Below are 26926 nucleotides of genomic sequence, written 5' to 3'. Positions count from 1 at the left end.
TCAAGCTCACAAATGAATATTTGACAGAAGAGAGGCACTCATTTATCCTTCAGATTAATACTATAAGAACAACATTTTGTGTAACAAAAGACAACAATGGAACCAGAAAAGGAAAACAATGTGCTCCCTCAGAATGCAGATTTTACTTCTGCGTAAAGCAACTTGTTCTGGAAAAATCACAAGGTGTTCTGTGCGTTTCTGAAAGAAACTATTACTGGGATACATGAAGGCTTTCTTACAATTTCAAATTCTGGTAGTGCTTCTTTGTTACTTGCTAAACTACCATATTTAGAAGAACTGCTGCTGCAGTTTTTGATCTAATTATGTGAAAGTCTTTAGTAATATTTTAATAAGAACATAACCATCACGGTCCTTCAACTGAATGTGCACAGGAGTAAAAATCAGTACAACAAACCAAGATTAATAGGTAATAATACTATAAAAATAGGGATTTTAATTACCTTTCAAAATGTGTTGAAAATTAATAATTAAAACACAACACAAGATTCTGGAAGATAGTGACATTCATTTTTAAATATTTATATTATATTATATTATATTATATTATATTAGTAAAACAGTGACCGGTTCCAACCCACTGTGCACCCAATCACAAAGCAAGACAAATACTTATTTTGCGGGGGGAAATAAAATAATCCTTACCATTTGCATTGCTCTGTCAATAACAGATTCAGCGCCAAAGCCAGACACACTTATGTCCATAGATACATCAGCTCCAGATCGGAACGTTACCCCGTTGCCATTTTCCGTGGATTTTACAAGACTGCTTAGGCTTTACAAATAAGAAGATTTGTTTTCAGCAGCAGAAGATGGCTAAATGAAAGTCATGTTGCTAGTCTACTTCCCACCCTTGCATTCTTTGTGGTGAATTTTGTAGCAGTTGAATTATTTCATTTGTATGCCACCATTCTCTCAAAGTGGGACCCAAGGTGGCTCCCAGAGAATGTCAATTAAAAAGCCTTCACAAAGTTAATCACCACATAAAACAGTATACAATCATTTAAAAAATCATACAAAGTTTAATAAATAAATAAATAACTTTAAAGAGAAGCTCATCTGCTTACACATTTAAAGCCTGCTTAAAGAAAAAGTTCTTTGCAAGCCAGCAAAAGTAAAGCAGGGAGGGGGCCAGCCTAGCCTCCTGCAAAAGGGAGTTCCAGAGGATGTTCCATAGGGCAGAAAAAGAAAACTCTTTAGATAAATTAAAATAAAAACACTAGTTGGAGAAATTTTCAATGATGCCTAAGCTCAGACTATAGCTGGAATCATAGAGTTGCAGGAGACCACAAGGGCCATCCAGTCCAACCCCCTGCCATACAGGAAATCACAAGCAAAGCATCCCCGACAGATGGCCATCCAGCCTCTGTTTAAAGACCTCTAAGGAAACGGACTCCAAGTGACATGTGCATGTGTGGCTCATGTTCATGCAAGTTTCTTTTTGGATGAAGTGCAAAGTGCTATTCTATAGTCCTTTGCACAATGCCCAAAAGTCCTCCCATAGCTATGAAGCCCCATGAAAGGCCTTTAGATGATGTGCCCCTAAGTGGAAGGGATAGAAGAATGCACTCAATCTGTGAGTGCATTTCTGTTTTCTTTCCCATTTGAGTCAAGACAAAACAGGTTGTCAGTGTCTAAATTGTCTCCTCTCTTTTTCCTCTTCTCATTGGTAAGCAGAAACAGCACCAGCTACCCCTTCTGAGGGAGGAGGTTTTGGATGGGGCACAAAGTGCAGAAAATAGCCTCTTATACCCCATTAAAAATACAAAAGGAGATGGACATGAAACTGCATGGGTGAAGCATTATGTTCAGTCTGTTTGATTTAGGATCTTGGTCTGTCTGTGAGTCAAATATCATTGTGGTAAAGATAACAACAATTAGTTGATATAATAGTGTATAAAAAGCATTAAAGGCTGCTCAATCCTAAACATTTTCACTGTCGTGCTTGATCAACTTCCCAGTATTTAACTGTAGCTATATATGGTAGGGAGCTGCAACACATTTTGTTACCAAAGTGGGCATAGCAGCTTGAAATATAATGGTATATACAATAACCTGCTGCATGTACATGCAATATTCTGTAATATTGCTCAGAGGGCTGTTTCTTAAGCCTACTTCCACAGGAAGTCAGGGTACAGTGCGCCCGCGCCATACGCGGGCGCGCCATACGTGGACTTGAGCGTATGCGCTCAAGCGGCGGCGCACGCGGGGCGGAAGGGGTGGTGAGTCCCATTCAGTTGAATGGGTGCGCGCCCGCGCCGCCGCGCACGAGCTCCATTGTTTCCAATGGGGCTCGAGCATAGGCGGAATTCGCCTTACGTGGCGGGATCCGGAACGGATCCCCCGCGTAAGGCAAGGACGCACTGTACATAATAAAACACAAACAGGGTTCACCGAAACAGAGAACCAGTATATTATCTGTCTGGGAGAATTAATGAATTTGAGAATGGGTGATCAAGACTGGTCCATGATGTTTAGCTGCCTGTTCCAAAGAATTAATGAATTTGAGCAATGGCTGATCAAGACTGGTCCATGATGTTTAGCTGCCTGTTATAAAGAACAAAAAGTGTTTCCTCCTATTCCTTGAACTGGCAGCTGTACTGGTAATAGGAACAGAGCTGTCCACCACATTTGAAGGCAGTATGTTAGCTTAGGGGAACAAGGACAGGCTGCTTGGATCACAGCTTTCCTCCTCCTATCCTTGTCACATCTCCCTGTGTCAACTGCCTGTGGTAACTACAGCTGACAGCCACTAGGAAGGTTTAATGGAAATATTTGTCTGATTTCAATCCACTCCAAATGAAATAGACCTTACAGAGGGAAAGAAAAGCAGAAAAGGCAGTGCAGCGGAGGTCTAGCTTTCAAAATGGATCACTACAAGTTTAAGCAATACCATTGTGTGACTTTAAATTATTTCTGACTGAATAGTGATAAGGTTTTCTTGGCAAGATTTTAGAGGAACTTTGCTACTGCCTTCCTCTCAGACTAATAGAATATGAAATCCAAAGTATGTTTCCATGGCTAAACAGAAATTCGAACCTGGGCTCCCAGAGTCCTAGCCCAATATTCAGACCTCTACACCATGCTGGCTCTTGAGCAATATAGGTTTATGGGTTTTTATTGCCATATTTATTCGTAAGTCATATTTGAACTGTTCTATTAAGATGTTTGTTAACTACATCAATTAATTTTATTCAGATACAAGTCAAATCTTATTACAAGCAATTAAAAAGAGTTCACAGAATAATCTGGATAGCTGTAGGTCACATCTCTGATTTTGCTGTTTCAGAAAACAAGCATCAGATGGAGAGCTTGGGGAAATTATTTTGAATAAAACTCCCAGAACTTCCACATAGTCCAAAATAGCTCTAAGCCAAAAATAGTTCCCAATCTTTTAAAACATTATCCAAAGATTTCTCTTTGACTATTTTCCATCTTTACTTTTGAACTATTTTTGTCTTATATTAAAAAGAAAAATGGGGACATTTTTCTTGCAGGATTTAATGCTTAGAGCTATGTTTTTATATTCTAGGTCAGAAATGGTAATGAGTGGTGTTGGTAGTACAGAGAAGTTCGTTATAATTATTACCTAGCTTTATATTCTTGGATTTGGAGCATGGGGAGTCAGTGCGTTTTTTGTGTGTTCTTTTTGGTATTTGGTTTATTATGTGCATGGTTTGAGTTGGGTGGGGGAGTTGAGGGCACTTATATGTATATGTATTAGTCTATTTTAAAGTAATTTATTCTTATATTGTAATTTGCTTAATCGATGGATAAGTATATATTATTATAAATATATAATAAAATATATTTAAAAGCAAAAACAAAATAGCTCTTTTCTTCTTCTCTAATCTTCAGACGAACTTTGAGGGTTGTACTCCTGTGCATGCTTTCCTGGAAGTAAAGGACACTGTACATAGTGGGACTCAATCAGGAGCAAATATATACAGAACTGTAATGCCAGTGTGGTGTAGTGATTTGAACACTGGACTATGACAATGGAGACCAGGGTTTGATTCCTTGTTTAGCCATGAAAATCTACTGGGTGACCTTAGGCAAGTCACAACCTCTCAGCCTCAGAAGATAGCAATCGCAAACCTTCTCTGAAGAAACTTGCCAATAAAACTCTGTGATAAATTCACCTTTGGGTAGCCATAAGTTGGAAATAACTTGAAGGCACACAAAAACAACAACAAATTCCCAAGCATTTACATTTACAAGGAAAATGACAAGTCCACAAAATATGGATTGCTCTATTTCTGATTTTTGGCAGACATTGTTATGAAGTATTTTTACTGCCAATCCCTTCCCAGCTTTAGAGAACACGGCTGCACCTAATGGAGGCTTTCTGAGAACACGGTTGCACCTAATGGAGGCTTTCTGAGGCCTAGGTCAATCATCATCTCTTGTGATACTTACCTTGGAAGCTTGGGAAGTGGAGGAAGGAGGGAGCCTGTTCGTCTGTAATTGAAAAAGCCACCCACACCTAGAGCTCCAATGACGATAATCAGAATGACGGTCAGCAACACAGCCACTGCTGCTACCAGAGAAGAAAAGGGTAAAAGAACAATATGGCACACGACTGCTCAGACCTTAAGGCTGTTGCAGTGCCAACCTATGGACTGGTTCTTATTCAAAAGGGCTTCATGGCCTTACATGGCTATTTGGTATGAAAAGCTTACTTGTTGCAGGAGGCACTCCCTTTGACAGTCCTGCTTCGCAGTAACTTCCAGTATAGCCATATGCACACCTGTAAAAGGAAGCCAGACCAAATTGATTGACTGGAATTGACAGCAGAACTGTTAGCTGTATTTATTGCACTATTTAAGGTGTATCTGCCTTCAAGATTTTTTTTTTTAAAAAAAAAACCTCATTCCTTAGTAATTATATGGGAACGTGCACACAAAAATATCAGCTTGTTTACTTGAAAATGAGCATGTAGGAATGCTGAGTCACAAATGAAATATTTCTGGTTTTTAAACACTGCAGAAAATGTTTGCTTTCCGTGGAACATCAGTGGCCCCTACAGGTATGAGCTGAGCATAAATATGCTTTTTGCTCTTTTTGTGCCAAGTTCTTGCAGTTACAATTCTTATAGATTGTTTACACAGTAATCTGAACAAATCTTGCTCTCTGTCTACCTCCCTCTTTAAAAAAAATTAGTTTTAAAAGGACCCATTTTTCAAGAACATTCTTTGATTTGCTACACCACACTCTTCCACTCCATCAATTCAGTGGTAGCAGATACTCAGTATTATACCTTTGGAACAGACTCTTGAGAGCTACAACATATGAACAGGAGTCCCACTGATGTGATAGATCTGCTACTGGGTCCTAGAAGCTTATCGCACAGGGCTCCAGGAACGCAAATGGCACAGAACGAAAGGGAGTGTGATGGGAACGGAACAGGGAAAGGATGCATTTTATCACACGCCAGAACGCCACCAACACCACCAGAAGTCCCCGTTTTGTTCCAAATCCATGCCAGAGAGGCCAATTTTCAGGAACTGTTCAGAATAGTTCCTGAAAATCGGCCTCTGGGGGATAAATTCGGAATGGAATGGGGAATTCCAGCTTCAGCGTTTCAGTGTGCAATAAAATGTGTCCTTTCCCCATTCTATTCCCATCACACCCCTTTTCGTTCCGTGCCATTTGCATTCCTGGAGCCCCATGCGATAAGCTCCCTAGTTTCATATTTAGGGAACCGAATACTTCCCAATACATTCTTCATAAATTGTCAGGTGGGAGAGACCCCATACCCAAATTTGGAAACACTACTTTTTTGGACTGCAGCTCCCACAATCCAACAAGCAGAGCATCCTGAGAGTTGTAGTCCCAAAAGGTAACTTCTCTATATTCTGATTCTATCCTTACTTGTTGATGTGCTAGTCTTCTATGTGTAGTATGATCATGCTTGCTTGACCGTGTTCCTTATAGACTTACTTGCATTTAGGAAGTCCACTTTCATCAATGTAGCATGTTCCTCCATACATACACCTGCAGGCTGGTGGCATTGTAGGGGGAGATTCAACAGCTACAAAAAAAAGAAAAACCACACATGTGTTTAAAAGCTATATATACCTTCCTAATTTATTCAGAGACATAGCCATTCAGTCTGGAATATCAGTATGCAAAGGGATCTTGTAGCACCTTTGGGACTAACTGTGCAGAAAAGTTCTTGCATTAGCTTTTACAGACTGTCTACTTCCTTAAATCTGAAGAAGTAGACCAAATCTATGAAAGCTTATGCTACAACATCTTCTGCATAGTTAGTCTCAAAGGTTTCTTTGGATAGTCATTATCCATGTTCAATTATTCTTGGGGCCAAAGTTCAACAAGGACCTTTATGTCTGGCCTAAAGCCTCTTTTCTTTATTCTCTCTATATATAATTCATAGGGTGCATTCAAGATATCTGTATTCAAAGATTGTATTAAATCCTGGTTTTGGGGGAAAGGAGGGATGGCAACAACAATAATATTGTTGTTCTATTCCCAGTGCACATAGCTGCTTTGTGTGATAAATATGGAATTACACAGAGGTTGCGTTTTGGATTCTAGAATTTGGGGGATCCCAAAAGGAACTTTTCCAAGTTCTGAATTTCTCTATCAAGTGAAATCTGGGTTCACAATCTTAGCTTATTTGTCTATGTGATCAAGAAATACATTTTCCCTTAATTTTTTGATTGCTTAGTTCTGTAAGTAGAATGATAGAAACAGAGTGATGACACTGCTGTGGACATAGGAATGCAGCCTCCATTATCCCATGTAATACACCAAAACTCTATGGTGTGGAAGGAGTCTTTGAACTGAGGGGAAATAGAAGCAAACAAATATTTCTCTCTAAAGATTTAGAGAAATCTACCCGTCATGCTTAATTCAGCTTTAAAAAAAAACATTATTTTTCCCTGTATTCATACAGTATGCCAAATTTTACCTTTATCCAATTAAAACCTTCTTTCATCAAATTAGTAACTACCAATTATATTAACATTCAATGATTTTAAGAAATCATTATTCTTTTATAAGCCATGCAGGAAATATTAATTACTGTATTTAGCATTGTACAAGAAGGGATTTTATGGCATCTGACAGGATATGGTTACTATAGAAAGCTATAATGTGCTCATAAAGAGTGCCATCACAATGTAAAATAGAATTTTGTGGTAATATAGGCAATCACCATCAACATTACCACCATCATCAAAAATATGTCATCCACAGCAACGTAATAAAATTAACATATAAGAAAACAAGCCCTTCCCTAAGGGGCTTATACTCCAGAAATGGAGACAGGACTTACCAGGAGAAATGCACCCTTATTTCAATTAAAGATACACAACTGAGTGACTATGACAGTATGCCAAAAACTTCAGAGCAAAACAGATACAGGAATCTTCGCTTCTGCTTTTTAAAAGTATGTTGAAGATATTAAGCGAAGAGAAATTAATTTACTTAAAAATACAACCTGAGAGATTACCAAGGTACTGTACTTTTATACACACTGTTATGCTTTAGATAGATTGAAATTGTTTTAAATTTGTTCATGTTTTCTTAGTCTATTTAATGGTCTCTAGATACTTTTAAAAAACTGTTATGCTTGATTTTTGCTGTATTTTGTTTTAATTAGGTCTACCACGTAAAAGTAGGACACGGATCCCATAACTCTAATGGTTGTGCAGAAGAGGAGATTTCAGCTGGTGGAGCTTGTGTGATATTCTCTCTTGTGTAGAACACCTTTTTTTACTTGCTGACCATAATTTTAATCTATATTGTGAATTACTTTGGACCCCAAAATATTGGGAGAAAAGCAGGACATAAAATACCTCAACCAACAAATAAATAGCATTGAAGTTTGTTTTTTTACACTGCTCCTCTCAGGAGGGAAGATGACTCTTCATTGTCCCTTAGACAGCATTCTCTGGGACATTTCTATCCATTAAAAACATACAGCAAACTCTGTACAGAAAGTTTACATTCCAGACATTGCACTTTCCAGAAGTTCAGGTTAGACCATGAACATGCATGAAAATATTTCTTAAAAGAAGGAAGATGTGAACCTGGCTCTGAAATATTAGGTTATGATTAATTCACCTCAGTGGATAACAAGAACAAGAATGTGCAATACACTCACTGTATCATTTCTGTAATGATTAGAAGTGCTTAAATTGTGGAGCCATTTTAAGTTTCTATGTTCCTGGTCTACCTGTCCAGCTGTGAGTGGAGATGCCGCGGAATTGGGAGAATGTCATACACAGGTGGTTTACTGTGAATATAATATACATGGCTCTCAAGATAGGTATATGTTGTAATGGTATCCTGTGGCCCAGGAGCAGGCAATTGTGGACCTTTAGATGGTTTGCGACAGCAACTCCCATAATTCCTCACAATTGGCTAGGCTGGCTAAGGCTGATGAGAGCTATAAGCTAAAACTCTCAAAACTGGAGAGCCACAACAGCTTGCCCCTGATATAGCAAGGATGCTGAAGGCTCCTTGGTGTGCATGTCTCATCTTAAAAATAAAAATCATGACAGAAGAAATGGCAGCAGCAGGATAACAACACTAAAGGGATTAGACTTAAATCCAAGTGTTAGTCCTAACTAGAATAGAGCCACTGAATCACCAGAACTAAGGGTGTCATTAGGAAAATGTGTAGGGTGGGTGTGGTGGACCACACAGGGTGACACCCCATAAGGGGCAGTACACCTGGTGGAACTAGTGTAGCTGCTAGGCAAGCAAGAAAAAGTGTTATCTCCCTTTCTTGCTTGCCCAATAGTCACGCAACAGGCTGCCCGGAGGCTTCAGTACCTTCCCCTATTGCTGCTGCTGGGTGGGGGGGGGAGCTTCCATTTAGGGTCGGTCTATTCGCCTGTGCAGCCATGCCAGACCCTGAATGAAAGGCACCCTCTCCCAGATGCAGTCTGGCTGGGCAGTGGGCAGGCAGTTGAGAGGGCAGTCAAACAAAGCAGTGGGACAGAGGGTGGGGCAGACCACACTTTTCCCACTGCCACCACCCTACTTCCACACCAGGTGACACCAGCCACAGTAACACCACTGAGTAGAACTAACATAGGTATTGACTTACTCAGTTTTCACTGATTCAGCAGGTCTACTCTAATTGAGACTAACAAACAGATTCAGGCCTTCAAGGCCTCTGTCATCTAAATACATCCAAGAACATATCCAAATAAACAAAAGTGAAGGCACTAACAAAAACACTTCAATTTTTGTTTTTTGTTTTTTTTCAATAACTGATTTTTAAAAATTGGGGGGAAAAACCACCCCAGCTAATTAACCAGGTTGCTATCTGGGATTCATAGGTAGGCAACTGAATTACAGTTTTAAACAATAAATAAATAAATAGTAATAAACAAAACTAAATCATTGTCATGGGAAGAGATTCACTCAGTTCATACACAAGAGAAAAGAAACTTCCACTTATCATTCTGACAGATGGCTCTAGTTTGGTTTTCTTATTCTTCTAGTCCCGAAACAGATGAGCCAAAAATGTGGTCTGCGGCTGCGCCAGCACAGTTCATACCAGGACTGCAGCAACTACATGAACCCAGTCCCAACCTGGATGACCATGCAGTATGAACTGGGATGGCAAAAGGAAAAGTATTTTACGTGGGTTCCGGCACGGTTTCCCTCCACATTTGGGGCATGCGTCATCTAAATTATATGCCCTGAACATGCCAGAAACCACATTTTTCAGCCCAATCATTTCAGGCCTTCAATAAATAACAAAAATTGGGCTATAAAAATAAGTATTGAAAAATGCCATTTGAAATCAAATAAATGTGTTTTTATGTTCTCTGCTATGGTATTTGCTTGTTTGCTGAACTGAGCTCTTTCTGTACTTTTCAATAAATATTTCCAGGACTGTGCATATCTGGCGTATAGTGTGAGGCACATTTTAAATATAATATATTTAAGGTGTGCATTCAGGGTATAGTCACACTATAGTGTGAAGATCCTATTTTTAAAATGTGCCTCTATGAAAGCACCTCCTTGTAAACACAAAATGTCACCAAAGTATTGGGCCAGAAATTCTCTTCTTTCTGCTTTACTTTTCTTTTTCCAGGGAACTTCTTATTTCTGGAAGCACTCAAAAATAGCATTTTTCACCTGAAGTCTGCTCCACAGGTGCACCAAGCACAGCCGCCCCCCCCCCCCCCCCAACATCCCCCCCCCCCGCCCCCCCCCCCCCCCCCCCCCCTGAAGAAAATTGCCTGCATGGAGCATCATCTCTAAAGAGTTCTAAGGTTTTCTTTACCTGCATCACACTCTGTTACACTTCCTTCTACAAAACGAGCCCCTTGTGGGCAAGCACAGCTATATCCTCCAGGTCTCAACAAGCAGAGGTGGCTGCATACATCTTTGCATGGGTTGGACACTGTCAAGATAAAAAACAGAAGCAACTGAGCATGTTTTCTGAGAACTAATGCAATTTTTCAAAAGCCTTCTGTGGCTTCTTCCCCTCCTCTTCCACAGGCACTCAATTCCTCCCTTACATAGAATAAGGCTAACCATCAGAGCTAATAATGGTTAGTCCTACTCTATATCCATGGTGGTGAACCTGTGGCACTTGTGCCCTCTCTGGCATGCAAAGCCATCCCTTGAGGGCACACAGAGGCCACAGCAAGTAGGGGTAGGGTGGGCGCACACACTTGGCCTAGCTCCTTGTCGTGACTTGGTTTGTCTCGGTAGAACTGGACCACGACAAGGAGGGGCAGGGGAGGTGAGAGTGGCTAGCCCAGCTCCTTGCAGAAGCCCATTTCTCCCACAGACAACCAAGCCACGACAAGGAGGGGTGCTCCGTGCCCCTTCTGGTCAGGAAGCCTTGCCCCTTCCAGCCAGAAGGCCCTTCAGACTGGAAGGCCCATACCTTGCTATATTATGGGATTCTGGGAACTGTAGTTTAGGGAGGTGCAATGAGTCCATCCATGAGGTTTTCATGGCAAGATTTCTTCAGAGGAGGTTTGCCATTGCCCTCCGCTGAGGCTGAGAGTGTGACTTGCCTAAGGTCTCCCAGTGGGTTTCATGGCTGAGCTGGGATTTGATCCCTGGTTTCGAGAGTCACACACTCAAACAGCTGGCTCTCTTTGTTCTTGTTATTGTGCTGTGCCTTCTGTGTTTTATTATGCTTGTTGTTGTTATTGTTGTTGTGTGCCTTCAAGTCGTTTCAAACTCATGGGCCCAGAGCACCCGCCCTCCCTCTTAAGCAAGCTTTGTCAGAGAGGGATTTCCACTGCCATCCTCTGACGCTGAGAGAGTGTGACTTGTGTTTGTGTTGCCTTCAAGCCATTTCCGACTTATGGCGACTCTAAGGTGAAACTATCATGGGGTTTTCTTGGCAGGCTTTGTCAGAGGGGGGTTTGCTATTGCTAGCCTGTGGCTGAGAGAGTGCGCCTTGAGTTTTTCCCCCAGAAGTCCCACCCCCAGAAGGTGGAAGTCCCACCCTCTCCCAGCACTGGATGACACCTGGTGCAGGAATGCCACTGAGTTTGAGCACTCAGTCTCTAAAAGGTTCACCATCACTTCTGTATATTGATGTTTTCATAGTTAGTGCCAGTATTATAGTTTTCAAGCATACTTGGATACTGTGTTACTAAACACCAGTAGCAAAAACAGAGGTGTGAGCATGATGTTAACCATGGTCATTTCTCAACTCACTGAGAAAAGAAAGTGATTGCATAGGAGAAGAGGCAGAAGGAACAAGGAAGAACAGGTAGCCCCATGAAGCACTATCATTATCCTAACTGACTCGTAATGTTCTCCTAATTTACCTAACTAACCGAGTGTTCAGTGTGGCAGAAGCAGACACTATAAGATAAATGCCTCTGAATAGCACTAGATATTCTCTTGTTTTTATCTAGGGCACATGCCCTAAGCAATGACTTGGTATTCTAACTACATTTTAAGATGTTAGTTCTATTTCCTGTCATTTATGCAAAACTGCTCTCATCTACCAAGCATCAAATGACAAAGGCAGCTGTAAGACAAGTGACTTTAGCCAGCAATAGAGGTAGTAGATGAATTTCATTACTGTCTCTCCTGTGAGATAAATGTGACATACAAAGGACATAAAGTAGTAATTAAATGGCAACAATATGCTTCTTCTCCAGCTCATAACTAGTCTTCTTGCACATGTTACAGAAATATGATGCCACATTTCTTTCCAGTCTTTTGTCAAATGAAGAGTTCACCAAGGGCCATCCACATGACAAATTACCAGTTTAGATACAGTCTGTAGATACAATATGGCAATGCATAAGGAAAGAAAACCTACACTCAACACATTGGGCTGTTTGTTCAAAACCCCTGCACTGTATACACACTGATAAACAGATGAATGGTACCGTCTGATCACTTGACAGAACTAGTGACCAATTTTGTGGGAGGAGATTCTCAGCATGTCCTCTATCTTCGGAAGTGTAACCAGTTTGAAGTCAAAGGCTTTCATGGCCAGCCTCCATAGTTTTTTGTGGGTTTTCCGGGCTATGTGGCCATGTTCTAGCAGAGTTTCTTCCTAACGTTTCTCCAGCATCTGTGGCTGGCACCTTCTCTCTGAAGATGCCAGCCACAGATGCTGGCAAAACATCAGGAAGAAACTCTGCTAGAACATGGCCACATAGCCCGAAAAACCCACAAAAAACTATGTAACCAGTTTGTTTAAATGGACAGTAACAACTTTCTGTTTCCAGTGAATGATTTGTTTCTGTGCACAAGGAAGTCTAGACTGGCCATCTCAGCTAGACCAAGATATTGAGTTACCTGAGAGAAAGAACAAGGCAACGTCCCATCTTATTTCATAGGGAAGCCAACTGTGAAAGCCAACTGGACTGGCAGTTGAATCTCTTTTCAATATAAGAAATGAGAGAACTACGATACTGTACTTCCATAATAGCTAGTAATGGAGAGCATGCTGCACATCATACAACTGCTTCCCACTACAGGCAGCCTGAGGCTGCAACCTACTTCTGCCTAATGGTAGGAATGGCCCTACTGTTACCCCAAGGTCTAACCTCTCTCCACATCCCCTGCATAATCTGCATAATCCTTTCATTGACAGGAGTGATGGTGAAGGCCAACTCAGATCCACAGGTAGCATGCTGAAGCTCTGCTTCTAGAATCAGGTACGGTATCACTCTTTGCAATCCTTAAAATCATTATCTGCTACCATCTTTCATATTGCTAGTTCTTGTATATGTCTGTGTTTTTGTGTGAAAGTTGATTTCCCTTTTGCTGTTATGGTCAGCCCTTTGTATCCACAAACTTGCCACCTGCAGATTAGAGCCTCTATTGATGGTCCCACTGTATTCTTCCCAATGGTAACCTGTGCATGTGGTGCAGTGTCATTAAAAACAATGGGACTTGGGGTCCTGAGATTTTTTACATCTGCATGGGGGAGTCCAGAATGGAACCTTCATGGATACAAATGGCCAAGTGTATAAATAAAATTACATTTGGACCTTGTATTCTGGAATTCTGTCTCTTGGAACTGATATACACAGGCTTGATCTCTGCTTTTAGTTGCGAAAAGCTCTCTCAGCATCTTCACTTGAGCTAGTAAAATTTCCTCCATTAAATATTGATGTTGGTGCCCTCTGGGACTCTGGTATTTGGGGTAAAACTACTGAGAAAAACTGGACAGAATGGTTGGTCATGAGAGCGTATGACTTGGTCCACGGTCTTATGAGAGTTGGAGCATGGCCTGAACTAGGGCCCATTACTCTGACTTTGTCTTTCCCATCCCTTGTAAATGCTCTAATTCATACTCATTTTGTCTCTGGAATGGAAGGCAGCAAATTACGTACAGATTCCTTGGGTACAATGAAACTGAAATAAATGCATGATTGACAGATAAGTCTGTGTTGGATGGGGATTGTTTGTTAAATCTTATTAAATATCTAATACGATAAGGGTTCTAGGCAGCATCAGTTCTGTGTTTTTCAAAACGATAATAAATAATAACAAATAATAAAAATTTTATTTATATTTTCCTGCCTCTCCCAGGTGGATTGAGGCAGGATTACAACCCAATAAAATATACAAGACACAACAATAATTTACAATAAAAATTCACTAATAATTCTGTTAAAACCAATTCTATCATGTATGGAGAGATCTGCTCATTTGCAGATTAATAATTTCTTTAAAGACATGGGTTATTTTGTTTGCAGGGTGGTGGTGGTTATAATGAAAACTCATAATACTTTACCATATATGACTGACTCTTACCTGACTGATTGCATCTATGTTGGTGGTAGATGCGGACTTGGGTAAGCCAAGGGTTTATAGTCAGCACTTTTACTTTCTCTCCTTTCCCAAATTTGTCTTCTTTCCAGACTTCCCCTCTTTCCTTTGAGATCCAATACAGGTGTCCTTCAAAGACATCTAGGCTGTAGGGGCTGCTAACTTCTCGGTTAAATCAAACAGGAGGTAAGTTAACATCCAAAGGCCTACCAAACATCTTAGTCTTACTATGATACTAGAAACACAAGTTTTGTTATATTCACATATTTTTGTACATTTCTACAAGTTGAAATTCACACACATATCAGAAGCCTGGGTGAATTTACAAATAAACCAAACAATCTTCCAAAGGAAGATTAACTTTCTTCTCAGACATGACAAGAGCACAGGAGGCAAGCACCTGGACTTGGGTGTAATATGGATGCCAAGCTACTTGCCAAATCTCTGTTTTTAACATTCACATTTGTGGAAGGAGATTTAAATAATCTAGGTGCGTTGTCCCTGACTGCATCAATAATAAAACCTTCCCATCTGTCACAATATAAATATTACTTATACAAGTCCCACATATATCTTGAGAAAAAAATATATCTATAAAAAATAGCTGTGATCCATATTAATATTCGTACCTCCATGCAAAACTGTCTTCCTGTCTGTTCCATCGAATTTCATTGATTCAATCAGGCTTTCCTTCTGATCACTCCAGTAAATTCTGTCACCGTTCAAATAATCAATAGAAAGACCAGTTGGCCAGCCAAGGTCTTCAGAGACCAGTATTTGCCTTTGCTGCCCATCCATCCAGGCACTTTCAATCTTTGGTTGCCGTCCCCAATCAGTCCAGTACATTAGCCTTAGGAAAGCAAAACCAGTATTTCTAATTTTTCAGTTACAGCATTCTAAGACACAAATATTATTGAGGGAAAGGAAAGAGAAAATTCCACCAAGATCATTATCAGCCTGGTAAGCATTTGGCAGTTCTTGGCTGCATGATTTGCAGCTTCCTTCCCTTGATGGAAAATGTTGCTTTTATCATAGTTTTAGTTGTAGCTATCCTAACTAATCCATTCATACAACCAGTAATACCCATTCTCCATGGAGAATGAAGATAGCTGACAGAAACCTCTGGAGCTGGAAGGATCCAGGAACTCCCTATCTCCTCACCTCCACCTATACCCTCCCCACCCCACTGGCCTGCCAAACGCTAAATACAGTGAGGAGTAGAGAGATCAGGCAGAACAGCAGAGATTCTCCCCTTCCTCTCCACACCTCACTTAGGAAGGCTAGTAGTGCACAAGGAAATCCCTGCTGTTGCCCTCTCTCCAATAAGAGATAATAGCTGGAAGTCCCCTGACACATAGATATATACCCGTGGAGTCCAAGTGGGTGGAAACAGTGGTGACCAAAGCTTCACAGACCACACCTGTGGTTGCAGGGATTGCAACCCACTGGTTGAGAACCGTTGCTCTATTGCCTAAACTAATCTTCTGTCTGCTACATCTTAAAATTACTGTATATCCATATTTCATATTTTCAAAACAAATAATTTCATATGAAACATTTAAAAATGCAATGTTTCACACAAATTGATAAAATCCCCCTGTGGGACCTGCCTGGGCAGCACTCGAGGCGGGTTCGGTCTAGCATGGGGATCCATGACAAACAAGAACAAGACATTGATTCACTGCAAGTGAATCTTTAATGACAGTTATGGAACATCTCCAAGTTATCAACATTCCTCTCAATGAAGAATGCTGCCCCTTCTCCCAGGAATTACCGGGCCACCCATCTCTCGCTCCTTGCCTCCAGCCTCCTCAGACCCTATGCCCAGGTAGCTTCTTTGGGTATTTTCAGTCTGCCTTCTCATTCCACTGGACTCCCCTGCCGCAGGACTGGAGGGGTCCAGTCTCCTGACAGGCCCACCTATCAGGGTCACCAAGCCCAAGATCTGGTACACCAGTCACCGTCATTCCCCAACCCCTCCCCTCCCCAGGGATTCTCGCCACTTGGAGAGTGTCAAGCCATTTGGGGGCAGCTCCTCCAATATCTGTCTCTTCCCCTGCTCCCAGACTTTCAGCCCTTTCCTCCTCCTCTGAAACATTGCACCTTTGTTCCCTGCGTCCCAGGCCCTCCTCCCATAGCCCTCACTGGTGTTGTTTCTTGCCATCAATTGGTGTTTAGAGCTATGACCCTATTTCCTCCTTCACCATTTCCTATTAGGCACTTTTCCTGGCCACAGCCTCTGCCCCCCAGCCAGGTCTTTACCCCATCTGCCTCTCCCTTTGCCTTTCCTACCTGTTCTCCACAGTTGCTACTCCTATTGCCTACTCTCTCCATCTTCCACCTTTTCTATCAGTCCCCTCTCCCCTGCTCTTATCTCACTTCCCCTTGTAACCTCCTCATTCCGCTTCCCGTTCCTTGTTCTTCTGGGTATAGTTGGTGTTCTCCGGCGTCAAGGATGTTGTCGACCTGCCCAGGGGAGTGCACATGCTCGGATCTGATGACCTTGGGCAACCCAACACTTTCACACCCCCTTAAATGATAGATGAGCTGACTACACAACTAAGGACATTTCTTTGTTAAAACACGATAAGAACCATTGAAATCTAACCTATCAGAGGTAACTGGCACAAATATATCAGAGTAAAATAAATCATTTTACAGCTTTGGCAACAGCTGAGAAGTGGAAACCAATACCCAGCTTATATACTATATATAAAATACAATACAGATTATTTGCTTTGCATCTGTAGTTCTCTTAGTGTCGTATCCCATTTTGTTAGCCTGCAAGCTGCTTGTTTTTTTAGTGATCATCTGCTGATAAAAAAATAAAAGTTCACTCTCATTACGATCAGCTGGTAAACTGGGTTAAAAAAATTCATGGAGTATTGTTAAATAGATCTAGTCATCTTTTTCTTTTATGTTCCTCTACACTATAAGATTAGAATGCAATTTATGGAGTTATCTTTTATCCTTTTTCCCATTTAAGGCAGTGAAGTAACCACCAGGAGCACTCTTGTGATAGGTATCCATTCTGGTCTCCATTCCATTGAACAATGCCATGCTTTTCTCTTACCAAAAGGGACATACAATTAAAATGGGTATACATCACCCTTTATCTCAGAAACATGTCTTTCAAAGAGTATATCTGACCTTAGTTAACTGTTGTTGCATGCCTTCAAGTTGTTTCTGAATTATGGCAATCTAAAGCAAACCTATCATAGGATTTTCTTGACAAGATTTGTTCAAAGAGCCTTTGCCTTCCTCTGAGGCTGAGACAGTATGACATGCCCAAGGTGACACAGTGGGGTTCCAGGGCCTGCAGAAATTCGAACCTTGGACTCCAGAGTTGTAATCCAATGCTCAAACCATTATACCACTACCTGGAATCAAGGGGTTCTAGGGAGACAGATACTATGATACAGTGTTTCATTATTATTATTATTTTGGCAAAGTAACTCCTTCAATCTTCAAAATGTTTACCCGAGCTTGGGATTGACTGCAATAGCTGCTGGTTGGTCCAGCTGAGAATAGATGAGCCACTTCCGGTACCTCCCATCAAGTTTTGCCACCTCTACACGATTTGTCCCAGCATCAGTCCAGTAAAGGTGCCTTGTTTAGTTCAAATGCAATGAAAGAGAGAAAAAGAGAGAGAATATGTTTCTTTGGTCAATATTAGGTGCAGTATATGAGAAAGTATCTTTTTGACATTAATTAATCAAATGCAAAATATTAGAGGCAATGGCTACATCAGCATTTATAGGTAACCAGAATTCTTCAGAATCACGGTGCACTGTGCCCACTGCTCAGTTGCCCTCACCTGGATTTTTATCCCACTGGAAATAGTTAAAGTAAAAAAGAAACCAATAAGAAAGTAAGAACTTCACATTACATTATAATCCACAAATATTCCATTTGTTGCTTCTCTTGACAAACTAGAATCTGAAGCCAAGATTTGAATGGTTTTCCATTTTTGGTTTGTTAAAGGATGGACAAGCCAGAATAAAACATAATGGGAACCTAAGTTTATCTGTTCTTAATGGGAGAAGGAGTGATTGAACAACATGCACAAGTGTGCTGCCTGTAAATGATAAGCAATGTTACTGCCACAGAAAGAGTGTCTAATGCAACCATCTGAGATTTACCACTTATGTGGCCCACAGATTTTAGGACCTCTTTGTCACAGAATTCATGCAGATATTCCCAGAGCTATAAATCTGTCAGTCAACACAAATTAAATCCTGGCCGTGAAAGTGAAGCTAAACTACTGAAGGTCATTTAAGTGGGTATTTATTCAAATACCGAGTCTCATTTTGGGAGAAAGGCAGGCTGTAAATCAAATCAAATCATTTCTCTGTATCTATATTGAATGTCCAGATCTTGTTAGATCTTGTGAGAAGCACTACTAGAGGGGAGGGAAACCCAAAATTCTAAGCAGTAAGAGGTTGGTTCACGCCTTCTTCTAGAGCATCCTGGCTGCATCCACACTGAAGAAATAATCCAGTTTGACACTGAGCCATGGCAGTTAAAGTGGTATCAAACTGGATTATTTCTGCAGTGTGAATGCAGTCAGACAAAGAAAATGTTTATATAGAAAACTGTGGAACTTGCAATTTCAGAAACAAGAAAACAAATGTGATCACATGTGACATGCTCTCTTAAGAACTGTAATTTACAAGGTCTCCTATTTCCTAGCATTTCCTGGATCTATCACAAAGAATATGGCAGCTAACTGGCAGCAGAAGTAAACAGACAAATGGCAACAATAATCACAGTTTTCAACAGAGTATAAGTAAATTAAGGTCTCCGGGCTGAACAGTTTATGAAAGGCCTGATCCTACATCTCAGTGAGATGCAACAGTGTCTAAAAAGCCCTCTTCATTTGCATATCATTAGTATATACCTATATGCCAACACTAAGAAGAATCCAGAGTTTTTAAAAGGAGCATTTATGCAACGCAGGTTAAGGTGTTTTCAGTTTTTGAAAATGCAGGTACAAGATTACACCTAGGGAGAGGATTTTCTTTTTCAGAGCTGTAATGGAGAAGTGATGTCTGGGTGGTGACACCAGTGGCTTGAGCATGTGCCCACCCTCCATTTCTGACCACAGACCACCAGTAAGGTACATGCACTACTCATAGCTTGTTTAGAAGCAATCCCAGATCAAAACCTCTCAGATGATGTAACACTGGTAGTAACAACTGAAAGTCTACAGATGTACTTAGTACTAATTAATTGGAGCATATGGGTTTTGAATGAGCCCTTGGACTTTGGAACAAAAAAGTTGCTCAAGATTTATAGCCTTTTTAATCTTCAAAAATGAGTAATTTTTTAAAGTTACTTTATGTATTAAAGAGCTTTCTAAACCACCTATTGGAACTGCAAGTTCTCACAACGTGGGGAACAACAATAAATAAAACATGATCACTGTACTTACTTCCCAACCCAGTCCACAGCTAAACCAACAGGACTGACCAGATATCTCAGATTCAGATCAACTTCTTTCACTGGATTATTTCCGCTGCTTTCAAACGTGGGGATATAGGCACGTTTGATTGAACCAAACTCTGAACCACGCCCCAGGATGCTATAATATACAACACCTGCAGAAAATTCAGAGTTAGCTTTTAGTGGAAATAATTACTGGTCTCTTGGACAATGCAAAGCCAAGACAAATAATGGCATTTAATATTTCTTGCTGAATTAGTAAAAAAAGAGAACATTCTTCCAAGTCCCATCAGTGAGAAAAAACTAATTATGACCTACAGACATGACAGCTTAACATATCATAGAAGGAATATTTTGGAGGAGGATGCATTCTGGGATGTTGTTAATAAAGAAGCCCTACTCAAGAATTCAAAAAGGGAATAAAATAAATGCAGAAGTGACGTAGCCATTCTCACCCCACCATCTCTCTCTTCATATGAGGAGTAATGGAAAATGACAGTCTCCATTACACATGCTGCCTCTCCACATGAGATGAGAAACTCTACATATAGTGGAGAATGTCCTTTCAAGACTATCACACTTCACATGAAGAGGCAGACAATGAAAGGGCAAGGCTAGGCACTTCTCTTTCCTTGTGCATTCAGGTTCTATTAGTGTCTATTATGAACACCCAAATTAGCGCCTACAGTGAGTGCCAGACGCTTCAGCTACAAGCGTTAGGGCCTACTGATTAGCAAGGCTGCCATATGTTAGGATAGATACAGACAAATGTGGGAAGCTGGGGGATCACATTAGTCCTTTCGTGAACCCCATGTCAGAGACAACTCGAAAATAAATTAATTCAGACTGAAGTCAGACCTTTGGTAACAGAAGGATATATCTGGGAAGGAATGAGAAGACCTCACAAATGCATTCAGTTGTTTTCAAAAGTCAAAGTAAAAAAGAGACTTCCTTTTCAGTAGTTACGTTTTAGCTATGAAAACTCAAAAAATACTCACTGAGGCCTACACCCTCAGGGTCCCAGTGATAGTCTATGGCTTGGATGTGCTCTTCATTTTCAATATAATCAGAGTATTGCTCAGATGACATATTATACCTTCGAATACGGACATTGTCAGGCAGGAGTAAGATTGGTGGGTTACCTAGAAGGACAGTAAAACACATTTTCTTGACATATTAAGCAGTTCCTTTCATCAAGGAATACAGATGATCAGTTAATAATATAATTTATTCTCACAAATACATTATCATGGCTGTCCGACATTTTCCTTGTTGGGATGTTTAAATTCCTCGTATCCCTAGTTACACTTGGTGGTAATTTTCTACACAGATTAAAGCAGTCTTGGGTATTCAAATTGGTTATACGTCTGGCAAAAACTTATTAAATCAAAAAAACAAGGATGTCTTTTAAAGCATGCATCATCATCTGGAATTGCTCGTGATATTCGTTAATTTTCTACCTCATGCTAAGCAATCTTACTATTTCCTTTTCTTTTCATTGCCTAAGGCAAGATTCCATCCGCTCAAACCTATCAGGCACAAAAGCCATTGGCATTAACTAAGACTACCCCTGACTCTCTTGTGTGATAAAAGTTCATAGGATCACACTATAAATGGCATATACTCTGATCTATTTATGCTCATTAGTCTGTGAACTACAACAGCAATCTGTCAACAAAATGTCTTTGATTTATATCAATCTAATCTCTCTTTAGAGAAATTATTACAGCTAATTTTCTTCTGTTGACAACTAAATGAACAACCCTCTTTGTTTTCTGGAAACTTGCAAGAATATCAGTGGAATGAAATGAGGTGGGGTTGGTGGGAGAAGGACACATTAACAGGATGTCAGAGTAAATTTTCTTTTGCCTTTTTAAAGATATCAATCATAGCCAAGCAATGGGCACTGTTTTTCATGAGCTTACAGCTACAGTCCTGCACACAACTGGAACAGAAGGACATATAAAAAAGATGAAGCCTCACCTGAAACCTGTCTTAGTTATACTCCAACTAGACTACTGCAGTGTGGGGCTGCCCTTGAAATGTGTTCAGAATTTTCAGCTGCTCCAGAATGCTGTGACCAAGGACCTATTTACACTACACAACAATTATAGTGCTATTACTGAACTTTAACTGACATGGCTACCTCCTATGGAATCCTGGGATTTGTAGTTTGGTCAGAGGCACAAGAGGAGTTCCATGGCTGAGAAGTTTAAATGCCTCTCATTAAACAGCCATTCCCAGGACACCCCTAGACAGAATAAAGGTAGCTAAAAATGGAATATTAGCACTGTAATTGTGTAGTGTAGGTGGGCCCCAACTTATTGGCCAGAAATGGTCATAGAGAATTACCCTCTTGCTACAATTCAGCTTCACCATATAAAGTCTGTTTCAAAGTTCAATTCAAAGGGATGGTTATGACCTATAAAACCTTGTATGACTTGGTAAGGCTATCTGGAAAACTGTATTCTCCTATACAAGCTTGAACAGGTGTTGAGATCTTCAGAGGAAGTCCTTCTCTTAGTGTGCTGCCACTGGAAGGATGTCGGTGGACATGTGAGAGAGGGCCTTCTCAGGCTGCATCTACTCTGCAGAATGAATGCAGTTTCACACTGTTTGAACTGCCATGGATCAGTGCTATGAAAATCTGGGGTTTGTAGCATTGTGAGATATTTAGACTTCAACAAACTACAAATCCCAGGCTTCCATAGACTGGAGCCAAGACAGATTAGGGTGGAGCCATGACAGTTAAAGTGGTGTCAAACTGCATTGATTCTGCAGTTTAGATGTAGCCTAAGCAGTTGCTCATAAGCTCTGGAATTCCCTGGCCAGCAAAGACTTTTCTATTCAGACAGACCTTTCATATGCCCGATCTAGACGGGCCTATAGTGCACTCTCATCACGTGCTAGGGGTTGGCCGAGGGCGCACCGCCCATACGTGCCTCACCCTTAGCACGTGACGAGGGCGTAAAAATGGCAGTGCCCTGTACACATGGATGCCAACATTTTGATGTCACAGACACTTAGCGTCCACACGTCGTGCCCCTTTGTGACGCCGTGAGTGCACCATTGGCACACTATGGCGTCACAAGGGCGCCGCAGAAAGAACCCGCTTTTTGCGGGTTCTTTTTGCCGCATGAGGAAGCCACGTGGTTTGTCCGCTGTGACTTCCTCGCACAGGAAAACAAGGCGCTGACAGACCACCCTTTTTGGGCGGTCTGTACCCCGCCATAGCTAAACTGAGTAAGTCACTGGAGTGTTAGTGAGAGACTGGCTGTGTGGTCCTGATGTGCATCTAATGAACTTTTTAATCTCCTTATAATGTTTTAATTACATTTGTTTTTATTCTATTTTACCTGTGTTAACTACCTTGAGTGTCATTTACTGGCAAAAAGGTGAGGTACTAAGATATCAATTTAAAACAAACACACAATGCTGTAAGGCCAAGCAAAAAAGAAAGATTTGTTTCATGAGAAGGTTCACAATATTTAATTTTAACTTAATTTTCCTGGAATGGAAATAGTAGCTGAGCTTACCATCGGCAGCACACTGCTTGCCCTGCTGGTCCCCAACTGATCTAAATCCCTCAGCACAGAAACATTCATAACTTCCTTTGGTATTCTGACAGACCTGAGGGCAAGTTCCGAAGATATCACATTCATTAACATCTGAAGGCAGAGAGAGAAAGAGAAAAAAAAATACGAGTGTTAGTTTTGTTTAAGAACAGAATACAGTGAACCCTTGTTAAATGCTGGGGATTGGTTCCAAGATCCCCAATGTATAACAAAATCCGTGTATGTGCAAGTCCCATTAAAAATAATGACATAGCATAATGGTGTCCTTGAATCCAGTACAGTCAGCCCTTCTTATACACGGATTTTTATACATAGATTCAAGCATCCAAGGATTTGAAAATATTGAAAAAAAGTATAAATTTCAAATATCAAACCTTGATTTTCCATTTTTTATAAAGGACACCATTTTGCTATGTCATTATATTTAATGGGACTTGAGCATCCATGGATTCTGTTATACATGGGGGATCTTGGAACAAATCCCCAGTGTATAACAAGGGTCCACTGTATTGATATACCCACAGCAGCCAACTCAATGATTCTTTAAACTTTGCCTTCTTCCATTGTTTCTTTCTCTTGTATTTCTTTTTAAGCCCCTTCTCATTTTTTTATGTGTGCAGCACCCTAACTCAGGAAAATTCTACCACCACCCACATAGTCATTTCATTCTACCTCGTGACTTCTAAACATGACTTTCTTTTAACTGTAGTTCACCCTTGTTTTCATTTGCACACTTTCCTTTCTTTTTCCTTTTTGCTTCTCTCATTTTATGAACTTTTGGACTGGCTACACTCACATGGAATAGTAAACCACAATTCTGGTGAGTTCTGGGCTGCACCCGCACTTCAGAAATAATCCAGTTTGACACCACTTTAACTGCCATATTTAAGTGCTATGAAATTATGGGAATTATACTTTTGTGAGACATTTCGCCTTTTCTGTCAGAGGGCTCTAGTACCACAACAAACTACAATTCCCAGAATTCCATATCACTGAGCCATAGCAGTTAAAGTGGTGTCAAACTGGATTATTTCTACAGTAAGAGGTCAACTCTGGTTTACAGTTAATAATACAGTTGTCCCTACATATCCACAGATTCTTTATCCATGGATTCAAGCATTCACAGCCTGAAAATATTTTTTATATATATATAAATTCCAAAAAAACAAATCTTGATTATGCGATTTTACATAATGGACACCATTTTACTATTCCACTGTATATAATGGGATTTGACCATCCACAGATTTTGGTACCCATGGGGGGTCCCCCAAAAACCAAGGGCCCACTGTATCTGCAAAAGCATGCCGCATAGTCCATCAGAAGCCTGTCTTACCATTCTATCTAAATTCAGTCACTGTTAAGTTTAGTCACTATTGACAGGAAATAATCTGTTTATTTTATTTTACTGAATAATTTAAAACTGCTTATTTATTTTTAATGGCATAATGAAAATGACAAAAAGGATATAACTCATCACTGAAAATTTCCAAAGCAGAAAAGGATCTGAAGATGAAAAATACCATCACAGTTGTTTCTGTTCAGTTCACTGGGGCTGTATCCAGGCCTACAGGTACATATAAAGCCGCCTTCAATTAAATTGGTACAGTTGTGTTCACAAATATTTTCAGCACAAGTTCTACCTGTTCCAGAATCTGGAAAAAAAATTAGAACCAAAATTATAATTTAAAACAAGAAAATTGTAAAATTATTTATAAATAAACAGTTAAAATGACAACGGTCAATGTGGACTCACCCCAGCATGCTTAAGAAAAATATGTTGGCAACATAGGGATATTGCCAGCATTCTTTTCTTCCATGGAAACATGAGAGTTCCATGGGATCATGCTTTTTGAGGGATGAGATGAAGGGAAGGTTGCTTATTTAGCCCTCCACTGCACCAATATTAATAAAGCAAGAGGGAGATGGGTGACAAGGTGGAAGGAAGATGAAAGACATGTACTTCATGTATCTGTTACGGAGGACTTGGCAGTAGGTCTGAATTTCATGATTAATTTTATTTCAGTGGGTTTATAATCACTTCCAAAAAAACATGGGTGCTTTGAAACAGAAATTTCCTAGTGTTGCCAATCAAAAGCATTACACATCTATTACATTTTGCCTCCTCAACGTGTTTTTTTTTTTTTGTTAATGCAAACAAAAAAGTTGGAAGAAGTGGTAAGAAAACACTAAAGAGTTATAGATGTAAAATGGCATTGTGAGGACCATTGTGAAATTCTGTGTAAGAAACAGAATGGCTGCAAGATTTTTTTAAAAAAAGCCTTTATTAGAAGCACTTTATGACTTATAGGAATATGCAAAACTCTCAGGTCATGTTCATTTTCCTCCCCATCATGATGTATTTGTAGTAAGATGTGAGTGCATCTGCTGCAATACTTACTGCAGCCCAGTTCATCAAAATGGTCTCCACAGTCATCATAGTTGTCACACACATAATGTAGAGGGATGCAGTTTCCATTGCTACACTTGAATTCTTCAGTAGTGCAAGGTTTAGGAGTAGGTTCTCTGCCTGCATGATGGTAAAACAAATATACACATTCCTCAGAAGTTGCTGAGTAAATGCTACAGACCTTGCTATACAAAATGTTTAGACCTTAGGACAACTTCTGTGTATCAGACTTCCTGGTCACAGTATCCTCCAGTTATGTTGGATGACAACTCCTATCTCCTATAACCACAACAGCCATGCTGCTGCTCCTGAATGATATATGCTCTAATGCAACATATGTGGAGGGTGCTGGATAGGAAAGGACTATTCTCTTAAAAAGAAAGTCCAGGGCTAGAAAGCAAGAAGGCCTGGGGAGTCCACTCTCCAGAAATCCTCTTGCATAAATTGCCAACTGATGGAAAGACTCGCCTCTCACAGAATCTATTCACACTGCAGGAATAATCCAGCCTGACACCACTTAACTGCTATGGCTTAATTCTATGGCATTCTGGGAATTGTAGTTTGTTGTGGCACAACAAAGCAGTGTCCATCCAGATTATTTCTGCTGTACGGGTGCAACCGTAGTTTCTGTCACTGCATACAATCTGGTGCTGGAGGCCATCACAGGAAATCTCTAAAGTTGGCCTGGATTTGCTGCTTTGGCAGCAGGAGACCACACAAGCTGAGAGAGCTCTCAGTGTGCTAACCTTTAAGGTGCTGAAGCAAGAGCCCTACCTAATTAAGGGTCTCCTAGATTGGGTGGCATAAAGCATTCAGCCGCCAGGGAAACAGGCTGTTAAGTAAAATCTGAGCCACAGAATAATTTGCAGATCATTTGCCTTGAGTTCATTTCAGATTTCATCTTATGGAATTTTACCTCTTCCTTATATCATACCTTTTATATTTGACTACATATGTCTATGTCATGTGCGCTGAATACATGGTAAACTAATAGTAAAGAGTGGTTTATTTTATGGCATGCATTAATGCTTTTGTACTGTGATCTAAGGTTCAAAACACACTGCAGAAATAATTCAGTTTGAGACCACTTTAACTGCCCTGGCTCAATGTTAGGGGAACATTGGGAACTTCTGGGAACTGTAGTTTTATGAGACATTTAGCCTTCTGTCAGAGAGCCTCTCTGTCATAAAGTTCTGGTGCCACAACAAACTACAATTCTCAG

The 26926-nt window shown here is 40.4% G+C and overlaps 1 protein-coding gene across 8 annotated transcripts in view; it reads right to left on the bottom strand.

Annotated features, from left to right (window-relative positions):
- LRP2 (LDL receptor related protein 2) overlaps positions 1–26926 on the bottom strand; it is a 200915-nt gene that overhangs the window by 6667 nt on the left and 167322 nt on the right. For 6 of the 8 annotated variants that reach the window (XM_042450031.1, XM_042450070.1, XM_042450060.1 and 3 more), the window contains 13 exons: positions 25696–25824; positions 24818–24949; positions 23256–23387; positions 20718–20861; positions 19709–19874; positions 17755–17883; positions 14904–15124; positions 14260–14436; positions 10292–10411; positions 5962–6052; positions 4701–4768; positions 4438–4558; positions 664–793 (listed from right to left, as the gene is read on the bottom strand). In XM_042450031.1, coding sequence (XP_042305965.1) covers positions 664–793; positions 4438–4558; positions 4701–4768; positions 5962–6052; positions 10292–10411; positions 14260–14436; positions 14904–15124; positions 17755–17883; positions 19709–19874; positions 20718–20861; positions 23256–23387; positions 24818–24949; positions 25696–25824 — 1760 coding nt within the window. The remainder of the gene's footprint in view (positions 1–663; positions 794–4437; positions 4559–4700; positions 4769–5961; positions 6053–10291; positions 10412–14259; positions 14437–14903; positions 15125–17754; positions 17884–19708; positions 19875–20717; positions 20862–23255; positions 23388–24817; positions 24950–25695; positions 25825–26926) is intronic. The other 2 variants (XM_042450041.1, XM_042450087.1) reach the window with 1 other exon arrangement.

Source organism: Sceloporus undulatus, chromosome 1 (assembly GCF_019175285.1).
Source record: "Sceloporus undulatus isolate JIND9_A2432 ecotype Alabama chromosome 1, SceUnd_v1.1, whole genome shotgun sequence".
Classification (NCBI taxonomy): Eukaryota; Metazoa; Chordata; class Lepidosauria; order Squamata; family Phrynosomatidae; genus Sceloporus; species Sceloporus undulatus.
Note: the sequence above shows the minus strand (reverse complement) of the source record. Positions and strands in the feature narration are given on the sequence as shown.